The following is an 11,378-nucleotide window of genomic DNA, read 5'->3' on the forward strand; positions in this document are numbered from 1 at the left end:
AGGGACAAAATAAGCATTATTCAAGCAGAGTGGGATTCACGAGCCTAACAACTCATCCACTAATAAAATATTGCACCCCAAGTATACCACAAAGTTTCAACAGGAAATCTGTTGCTGGAGTTCGAGTGAGTTGGGAAAGAATTTGCTTTTCAAAATCTAAAGGTGGTCTAGCGCTGAAAAATATCAAAAGCTGAAATAGAGCTTGTATCATCTATCTCATACGGAAAATTCTGGCCGATAATGGATCCCTTTGGGTTGCTTGACTAAAGAGCTACGTCATCAAATACAATGAGCATGAAACAATTTTTAAAAATGAGGGCAGATGCAGTGCCATTTATTTCTAACACTTTTATGATTAAGGATATTTGGAATGATATTAGACCTAAAGGACAGAAAGCTACATGGCATAAGCTCATCTGGTTTCCCATGCATATACCGAAACATTCCTTAATTGTGTGGATGGCTTTACAAGACAGATTACCAACTAGAGACCGCCTGCAACGAATGGGAATTAGCATTGATTCAGTTTGCGTAATCTGTAACAGCTTGCAAGAGACAAGAAACCACCTATTTTCTAAGTGTTCTATAGCTGCTTGCTTATGGAATTCTATTTTGAACTTGAATGGAATGAATCCTACGAACTTAGCTTGGGAGGAAACAGTTGCTACAGCAATCAATTCATGGAAAGGGAAGTCTCTTCTCACCTTCATTTTGAAGATTGCTTGGTCTGCTTTTATTTATACTGTTTGGCAGGAAAGGAATCAGCGTATCTTCCAGAAACGGTCAAGATCTGCTGAAAATTTGCTTAATGAAATCATTGATGTTGTTCGGTTTAGTCTTAGGGGGAAAAACTTCAATAGACTTGATAGTACTAATCTTAACCTATGTAATGTTTGGGGCTTATAGTTATACCAATCATTGATTTTGTATAGTTGTGCATAGATTTCTTTTTGTATTGATTGATTGATTGGATTGTAGCAAAACTTTGCTATTTTAGATAACAAAACTCTTACTTATTCAAAAAAAAAAGTTTCAACCGGAAGGCTTACTTTCTCTCCTTTCCATATCGTCGGCATCGAAAACTTGTCATTTTGCTTCACTTCCCCTCCCCCCCTGCAATTTGGGTTCTTTTATGAATATTGATCCAACATCATTGCGCTTAGGGACAAATTTTGCGGCCAATTCTCTGCCTTCTTATTGGCCCACTCTCATCCCTACTAGGCTATTTTACTGTTTTATCAGATCCCAAATTGTTTAAAAATTTGAGAGCCTGCAAGGCTATTTCAGTAATTCTACCTGTAAATTGCATGTATAAAATCATCTTTGGGTACTCATTTCTAATGCACACCACTCGCTAAATATCTCTCTCCAAGCTGCAGTCGTAGCACCAAGGGCATGGACTTGGCTACCACACTCTTGTTCCTTGTTCTTCTCATTTCGTCCACCAAGGCTTTAGATCCTTGTGGTTCTCGGCCAGATAACTCGGACCTGTCGGTGATTCCAATCTACGGTAGATGCTCACCTTTTAACCCACCGAAAACAGAGTCATGGGTCAACACAATAATCAACATGGCCTCGAAAGACCCAGCAAGGGTCAAGTACAAGTCCAGCCTTGTGGCCCAAAAGACCACTAAGGTCCGATTGCTTCGGGTCAGCAAATCCTAAATATTGGCAACTATGTTGTTAAGGTCAAGCTTGGCACCCCGGGTCAGACCATGTTCATGGTGCTCGACACTAGTAATGATGTTGCATGGGTTCCATGCTCCGGCTGCACCGGTTGCTCGACCACCACTTTCTCACCAAATGCTTCTTCGAGTTATGGCTCGTTGGATTGCTCCTTGCCCCAATGCACCCAGGTCCGTGGACTCTCATGCCCGGCTACCGGGACAACGGCTTGCTCTTTTAGCCAATCCTACGGAGGAGATTCTTCTTTGTCTGCCAATTTGGTTCAAGATTCCTTAGCATTAGCCAATGATGTTGTTCCAAATTTTGTTTTTGGATGTATTAATACTCTCACAATCGGGGACCCATGTCACTACTCTCACAATCGGGGGCACTCTATTCGAGTGTGTTTTCGTACTGTTTACCCAGTTTCAAATCCGATTACTTTTCAGGTTCACTCAAACTCGGGCCAGTTGGTCAGCCCAACAATATTAAAACCACCCCGTTGTTGAAAAACCCGCACCGACCCTCAGTTTACTACGTTAACCTAACTGGGGTTAGTGTAGGCCGAGTTCATGTCCCCGTTACCCCAGAGTACCTAGCATTTAACCCGAATACCGGGGCAGGGACAATAATCGACTCGGGTACGGTTGTAACCCGATTCGTCCAACCCCTTTACGAGGCCGTCCGAAATGAGTTTGTGAAGCAAATGAAAGGCCCATTTTCAACAGTAGGAGTGTTCGAGACATGCTTCGTGGCATCAGCAGAAGTTGAGGCCCCATTAATAACGTTACATTTCCAAGGCTTGTCCATGAAACTGCCAATGGAGAACAGCTTCTTGCATACTAGTGCAGGGTCACGTGCTTGCTTGGCAATAGCACCGGTTCCAAACAATGTGAACGCCGCCATGAATGTAATAGCCAATTTGCAGCAGCAAAACCATAGGATTCTATTTGATGTCGCAAATTCTCGCTTGGGAATTGCTCGTGAAGCTTGCAACTAATTTCATATATCGTTGCTCTTTCTTTTCGTTTAGGCTCATATAACGGGAAAAATTTTGGATTTGATGTTTAATAAACAGGACAAAGAAACCCTGTTGTTTTGGTGACTATGTAATAATATCGTTTAAGTTTCGCTCTAACTGTCCTACTCCCATGTATGCTTTCCACCATTGGAATTTAATCTCAATAATTTATTCCTTTCTTTCCCAGTTTAAGCATACCTTCCTTGTGCAGATCATGAAACAACAATGGCAAGAATTCCAGACTAGGCTTGGATTGGATCAACAGATACTTTGATGTTAATAGATCTTATTTCCGACCAAGACAATGATCAAGGCCCAAAACACATGAAGCGAGCTATAAGCTTAAAATTCCTAGCAACGAAGACCGTGACGATTAAATGTCAATGAGATGAATATAATCACATATCTGTATTAATAGGTGAAGTGATTACTTATCTTCAACAAAATATCAACGAGATGAAGAAATGTAAGGTAAATAAAAGTTGACCAGCCCATGATAAGTTATTGGCAATCATTGCTTGGTTTTTCTGACAACAAAGTTCAGTCACCAAATTTCAAGTTATTCGGCTTAGTACATCTACGACATGCTAGTTGATATATGCATATGTACATCTTGGGTTTAAGTGTTAGCAGCCTCTCCTCTTGCTCTTACAATGGGCATCACCAGTCAAGTCTCCCACCAGCAATATCATCCATGGTAAACTTTCCTCGCGTTCTAAAGCACCATCATCAGCAGATCATATACACTACATTAAATAATTCGACTAGCAAGAGACTGACCTATCTGAACTGTAGGACGTCATTGACCTTCAGAGCATCCCGTCTTGCATATGGGTTTTATTGGCTGGATTCTAGTTATTGGGTAATGTCCAGTCCTCTGCCTTTTTATGGATTTTTAACAGATTTGATTGGTTCTGCTCCTCTGCCTTTATCCCCTTTTTTAACAGTTTTGATAGTTTCTGCTCCTTTGCCTTTATCTGAGGAGCTTGGAGCAGCTTGACTTGAACCACTGCCTTTCTCCATGCCAGCCGTTTCATTTTCAGTCTGGCTTCGAAGTTCCTTCATCAAGTTGTTGAGTCCATTTGTCAGTTTTGTAAGAGCTGAGCTTGAGGAATTGACTCTGAACGACTGTACTAGCTTTTATATAAAAATAAAAAACACTCTGAACAGATTCCAGCACAGCCAAGAGAAGTGAATTTAAGATAAAGCAAAGTTTCTCAAGAGACCAGATTAGGAAAATGCACCGACACATCAGTGGGATAATCTAACATTAGACCATTCATTGGAATTTTGCTTTACATGACTTTCAGGAGAACGGTATTTGTTAACTGGTTCCATTTTCATGCTAACAAATTAAACACTATAAATTCGACTAAGTAGGTATAGAGGTTCAGATTTCGAAGCAAATCAAGTGATATCATCGAAGTAAAACAACAGACTCAATGCCATTCTTAATCTAGGAAACTTTATGCTGCCTCAAATGTATGTGTGTTTACCTTTTCTTCAAGTTTAATTGGGGGAGATGCGGGTCCTTGAGATGGGTTAATTCCTGCTTCAAGAGCCATCCTCTTTTCTCTTGCCCTTTGAAGCTCTTCCTCTAATCTTGCAACCTATATAAGTACTTCCAGGAGCAGCAATCAAAACAGGGCCATTCACAAAATATTTGCACAGCACTTTGCGATGGAAAAAATAAATCCATTAGCTTTGTGCAACTAATTAATAATTAATAAATGCAAAAGAAAATATTAGATTCCATACATTACCAAATATATAGTTGTTCAATCTAGATGCATTTTCGTGCATCTACTCACTGCTGCTATATAATTAGGACTTGTTTTAGCTAAGCCATGTGAAAAACAATTGATCTTGAAGAGGAAAGAATGAAATGCAAAAACAGGTCTCTAACTAAAATTTAAAAATACTTTAGCAGAAAAGGTAGCCTTTAATATAGATAAAGATCTCCCGACAAACATACCTCTTTCTCAAGAGCTAGCCGTTGCTCATGCAATGTTCTCTTTCGTTTTTCCAAGTTGGCTTCAAGAATTGTATTACCTTCAATCTATATTAGAAAGATGACTTAATATGAAAATTTTCCAAAACATGTGATAAAAATAACTAGAAAGGGTGGGTAAAGCAGGACCTCTTCTGTGAGTCTCTTTTGCAAGTCTGATTTTTCAGACTCAAGTGACTCAACTGCAGCCCTAAATTTGAGTCAAAATCAGGTAATAAGTACAAAAGAAAATAGAGATATCATTAACAATATACAAAGGTCAGCTCTACATTATTTTTGTTTTTCCTCTTTTGACATCGGAAATTAGTTATGCAAAGGGTAGATTGCTTGCATGAGAGAAGATTTTAGAAGTATCTGGAACTTCTATGGGTCTGCATGAGTTATATAACCAGGAAATTTGCAGCTGAAATTTTTATACAATGATCATTTTTTTCTACAGATCATGGGAACATCACTTACTCTTCCTCACATGGAAGATCAGTGAAACCCATGGATACCGTCTTGCTTCCCTGTAAAAGCAAACACATAAATCAAATAATTAGTTGGTACAAGATTATTAACACATTGCATTTATAATTTAATTAATGCTAGGAAATACTCATAAGCTAACAGAAAAACTAACAAGGCCAAAAGCAGAACACGTCATGAATGTAGAAAACAAAAACTTACACTACTCCTTCCCCGAACAGTTGAATGCGTAACTTGGTGGCCAGGTCCATTTCCAACAACGGGGGGTTTTGTGGCGCTTGAGACTGGGGGTTTTGACAGCTCATTAGGCTTATTGGTCTCAGTTGCTGAACTAGAGCTCGAAGATTCAGAATCCTGCAATTTTATTTTTCAATTCATGCAAGTATAGTGTTTCCTCTTTTTATTAATGATTTATTTCTCTTTCACCCTTTTTAGGTTAAACATAAACAATAAACAAAAGACTTGTTAAGCTTCGTGTATTTTTTTCTCATTGAATTCAAAAATTATATTTTATCACTTTTATTTTTATTTAATTAAAATTAGATATCGTTATACCTTCAATGATTCTTAACATTGAATTTATAAAATTTAAAAAAGGTAAACTACACAAATGGTTACTATTGTCTGAATAAATTTTCATTTTTTCTACTAAAGTTTCAAAACTAACAATTTGGTCACTAAAACGTCAAATAAGTCTTTGAATATTGATTTTATATCTAATTTATCCTAAAAGCTTTCTAGTTTTATATATATATACTTTTAGAATTTTAAAAATAAAGCTTAGAAATTAAAATGAAGAAATCGAATATTTTTTAATGATAAAAAAAATTAGAAAGATTTTGGAATAAATTATATATAAATTTATTTTTCAAATGACCTATTTGATGTTTTGGTAACCAATTTGTTATTTATGAAACTTTAATGTGAAAAACGAAAACTTACTCACATACTAATGACCATGGGTGTAGTTTATCCTTTTTAAATTTATAAATTCTCACATCAACAATCCGTTAAAGAAAAGTGAATAAATCTTAAATAAAAACAAAATTGACCAAAATATTATGTTTTTTGAATTTAGTGAGAAAAATGTACAAAACTTAAACAAAAATGATCAATCCCATAGTTTAGACTATAAAACAAAGTGTCAAAACTATACATTTTTTTTTTCATTTAGATGTCTCGGTCATAATGACTGTTTAAAAAATTCGTTGACATTTGTCACATTTATAAAATTTTGGAAAACTCAATTAAAATAAGAAACCCTTAAATTATAATTTTTAACATAAAAACCCTAATTGTTTTCAAATAAATTTTTTTTTGAAAACCCTAATTTAAAACCCCTTAACCCATGGCCACCACCTCTCTTTTCCTTTGTTATTCATCCTTTGTCGCCACTATGGGTGTTGATTGTTTGGTCAAAATATTATGTTTTTTGAATTTAATGAGAAAAAGTGTACAAAATTTAAACAAAAGTGATCAATCATGTAGTTTACACTATAAAGAAAAGTGTTCAAACCATACATTTTTTTCTTATTTAGGTGTCTCGGTTATAAAGACCGTTAAAAAATCCGTTGACATGTGTCACATTTATAAAATTTTAAAATTTTTAATTAAAATAAAAATCCTTAAAATTATAATTTTTTAAAAAAGCCCTAATTTTTTGTCAAATCTTTTTTTTATATGAATTTTTTTGTCAAATCTTAAAAAAACCAAAGCTTTGAAAAACCTAATTTCAAACCCCTTAACCCATGACCACCACCTCCTTTTTCCGTCGTTCCTTTGTCGTCGCTCTGGGTGCTGGTTGTTCAGCCACCCACCGTTTGCCCTTTGCTGATTGTTCGCCTCCAACGCCAGCAACAACCACCTGCGTCTGTATTTCATTCTCCAATTGGATTGGAGGATTCGGCTTGCAACTAGGATTCAACCTGTAACATGCCGAAAAGGGAGATGGCAAGGTGGCGACGGCGCAACAGTCGACGATGGAGAGTAAACGGGAATGAAATTTGGGTTTTTATTGTAATCTTAAAGAAATTAAGGATATTCTTTAAATATAATGATATTTTAAAGCTTTTTTAAACTAATATTTTTAAAATTTTATGAATATGACACATGTCGTTTAACGAATCTTTTAAATGGTCATTACGATCGAGACACCTAAATGATAACATTAATAATTTTAGATACCTAAATTGAAAAAAATAATTTAGATACCTTAATGAAAAAAGACGTATAGTTTGGATACTTTTTTGTATTGAACCTAAACAAAGTCTAGCCACATAAAGTAATAAGACAACTGTTAAGTTGCAAACAAAAACTAGCAAAGGGAAAAACAACATGATTACTCTAAGGGGAAAAGATAAGAGAACTATAAAAACATGATTTTGATATAAGGTGTTGCAAAGTTAATTTGGAATATATTCTGATAGCAGTAAGTCATGTTCATATCAAGCATAAATTCAAAGGGAAGGCAAAGACATAGAAACCATCAAACAATAGAAATCTTGAGTTGTCAGATGGTGACAAAAGAAGCAGATACACAAGCTACAAAGTCATTAAAAATGTAAAATGAGCATATAAATTTGGTTACCTACGAGCTCAGCAGAAAATATTGCACTAAACAGAGGTAGTAGTATCGAAATTTGTATCAAGTTCGTTACTGCCATCATTTCTAAAGTTGATGAACGGGATGTAAACCAAAAATGCCAGTGTAAGAAAGAAGAGGAACAAACCTTATCGTCACCACTTTTAACAGACTGACCACTCTCACTGCCTGTTCCACTTTCAGCAGAGTTGTTATCATCATCAGACCCTTGTGATTCGTCCTCACATTCATCATCTTCATAGGACCCATCATCATCAGCTTCTTCCTCACTTTCACTTTCAGTCTCTTCTGAGTCAGAGTAAAACTCAGAGGAAACACAACCTTCCTGCCAACAAAATGTTGAGCTCATGATTGCAGCGTATAAACCAAAACCAAACTAAAGTAATAAAAATTGGAACATAGAGCAAGAACAGCCAAATTCTCATTGTTTTTTCCTTTTTAAAAAAAATACTAATACCATACAAGAATTAAAAATATCACAATATTATAAGAAAAAAATGTAGGGAGGATATAACAACCTCAGCTTAACTGTATTAAAAAATTCCATCTTTAGAGAGTCATAACTTAGTGACTTTAGATCTGTACCAATAATAGCACAAATATCCAGGACAACACGAACAATTTTGACTTAATGATTGTGCTTGCTCAAAAATAATAGAAAGAAATAAAACATATCGATTCTGAACTAAAGAAAAAGCCTTACAGCTCATAAAATTATGGCGTATACACTTGCCTGTATAGTGACTGCAAAAAGCCATATTAGAGGTAGTTTTGCAACGATGACAATAATTGCAGCTTACCCCAAATATTTTATCATAATGTTCCAATAATGTCATAACAATGGTTTGAGCATGATTGGCTGCAGCAGCAGCTTGCAGCAATTGCATTGAGCTATTATCAGCACCCACATCAAAATCGGTTTCAATCTCACAGTCACCAGATAGAAGGGGGAGAAGAAGTAAGGGTGCCATGCAGGCCGCCACAGCTGAAGAACTCATTAGATTTTCACTTTTGTGAGAAGCCACAGTTTGCATCATCATTAGAATTCTGAAAGGAAAAAGAAAGGATAAATACGGATGAGGCAGTTAGAAACCGAGAAGGCAAAGAATAAAGATAATATCTTTATTGTGGAAATAAGATTGAATCTCAAATCTTTTTTTTTTCCTTTCCCAAAAATGCATTTCAATCATCATTTTCAAAAACAAAACTTGAATGTTGAGAACTACATAACCTTAAGAGATGTATTCTGCTTTCTAGTATGTGAAGTTCTGGTGCGTTATGCTTATATCGTAGCTTCTATATTTATGTCTTCTGCAAGATATTATATCCAATTTCCCACTCACTCATTTTTTTTGAAAAGACCAAGACGTATATCAGAGGGTTACACACCATAAGATTTGTTGTACCAACAAGAAATTGTGGATAATCAACCAGTTTAAAATAATATTTTCACTCATCCAGATAGAAGCTACAATCATGCAGACGTATAGAATTTGACAAGTAAGCAAGAAGAATTTGACAACAAGAACCCCCTAAATTGAAGTGAAAATCGTATAGATGACAAACAATGCAGCTGTAACTCGGTTATGACTTTCAAAATGAATCTAATTTATCAAGTTCCAACATAGAAAAACAACTCACGGCTAATATCTATCTATACTCCGTATAGAAGTGACTTAAACAAGTGAGAAACTGTTGAAAATTCAATATTAGCCTATATGTTCACACCTAAATTAATTTGATGTCATTGCTTACATCAATTTAGTTTTGATGTCATTGCTTACATCAATTTAGTTAGGTGAAAATTAAGTATTTTTCTCATGTTTTAATTTCAATGGTTTAGATTATTTAGTGTTTATTTTAATGAGTGGTTTAGATTGTTTCTTGTAACCTATAAATACCCTACTTGTATTTGAGTTTTATCATCCAACAATCAAAGCTTAATTATAAGCATTTGAAAGCTTTCTTAAGAGTTCTTCCCTTTTGCAATTTTGTGAGATTATTCTAAAGAGAGTTTTTTTTAATCAATTAGAGTTTTTACTCTATTTTGATTCAACAATTGGTATCCGAGCCACGTTTTTTAAGATCTCTTGAAATTCTGAGTATGCTCTGTGGCTGCAGTTTTTAACTGATCTTCCACATCAGAAAATATTTCTTGAGTTATTGTCGAGGTTATTACAAACCTTGTGGAGCTTCTTTGTGTTTAGAGTAATTTAGTACTCTGCACGTTTGTTACTCAAGCTTGTTCGGTGTAGTCAAAGCCTTGCCGTTAAGATGGGTGATCTTCAAGTAGTTGGAGGAATCAAGAAGCTCAACAACAAAAACTACAACACGTGGGCAACATGTATGGAGTCATACTTACAAGGTCAAGACCTTTGGGAGGTTGTCGGTGGTGGTGAAGTTACACAACCGGCGACAGAAGATGCCAATGGAATCTTGCGAAAGTGGAAAATTAAAGCAGGCAAAGCAATGTTTGCTTTAAAGACCACAATTGAAGAAGAAATGTTGGAGCACATCCGGGATGCTAAAACACCAAAGGAAGCATGGGACACTTTTGTTACACTCTTTTCGAAGAGGAACGATACAAAATTGCAACTTCTCGAGAATGAACTTCTATCAATGGCGCAACGCGACATGGCGGTTGCCCAATACTTTCATAAGGTGAAGTCGATATGCCGTGAAATTTCAGAATTAGATCCGACAGCTGCTATTGGGGAAGCCAGGATAAAAAGAATAATTGTCCATGGTTTGAGACCCGAATATCGAGGGTTTGTTGCCGCTGTACAGGGATGGCCGACACAACCATCGCTTGTTGAGTTCGAAAATTTGCTTGCAGGTCAAGAAGCCATGGCCAAGCAAATGGGAGGAGTCTCGTTGAAGGGTGAAGAGGAAGCGCTCTACACCAGCAAAAGCAGAGGCACTTTTCAGCGGTATACTGGCAATGGATCTAAAAAGGATGGTGACAAGGTGAAAAATTACCAAGGAAAGGGAGGCCCTCATTCAGGGGGAGCTTCCAAGAATCGCGGTAATAGTAGAAAGTTCGATGGCAAGTGTTACAATTGTGGGAAGATGGGCCACATGGCAAAAGACTGTTGGACTAAGAAAAAGCCTGTTGAAAGTAATACTGCTACTTCTTGTTCGAAGGAGAATAGTGAAGATGGTTGGGATGCTGAAGCGTTATTTGCTACGGAGGAAGAAGAATTAGCTCTCACGGTAACAACACCAGAACGGATTGACTACAAGAATGATTGGATCGTAGATTCTGGCTGCTCAAATCATATGACGGGTGACAAACAGAAGTTGCAAAACCTGTCTGAGTACAATGGAGGTCGTGTGGTGGTGACAGCTGACAACTCAAGGTTACCGATAACTCACATCGGTAAGACAATAGTTACTCCTCGATATAATACTAACCAGGTGCAACTCCAAGATGTTTACCATGTCCCAGGAATGAAGAAAAATTTGCTATCTGTGGCTCAACTAACATCATCAGGCCATTATGTCTTATTTGGTCCCCAAGACGTGAAGGTTTATCGTGACGTCAAAATCACAGAAACACCAACAATGGAGGGACGACGTTTGGAATCAATTTACGTGATGTCAGCAGAGTC

General features: G+C 36.4%; 1 protein-coding gene and 2 pseudogenes across 1 annotated transcript; 2 read left to right on the top strand and 1 right to left on the bottom strand.

Moving 5' to 3' along the window:
* The first annotated feature begins 312 nt into the window (after positions 1–312).
* Positions 313–906, top strand: LOC120154283. The gene has a single exon (XM_039166079.1). The coding sequence runs from the start codon at positions 313–315 to the stop codon at positions 904–906; it is 594 nt and encodes a 197-aa protein (XP_039022010.1).
* A 455-nt stretch (positions 907–1,361) lies between these two features.
* Positions 1,362–2,764, top strand: LOC120154258 (annotated as a pseudogene).
* Positions 2,765–3,541: 777 nt separating this feature from the next.
* The window catches only part of LOC120154284, a 26,819-nt pseudogene continuing 18,982 nt past the window's right edge, over positions 3,542–11,378 (bottom strand).

This window comes from Hibiscus syriacus, unplaced genomic scaffold (assembly GCF_006381635.1).
Source record: "Hibiscus syriacus cultivar Baekdansim isolate YM2019G1 unplaced genomic scaffold, ASM638163v2 tig00111127_pilon, whole genome shotgun sequence".
NCBI lineage: Eukaryota > Viridiplantae > Streptophyta > Magnoliopsida > Malvales > Malvaceae > Hibiscus > Hibiscus syriacus.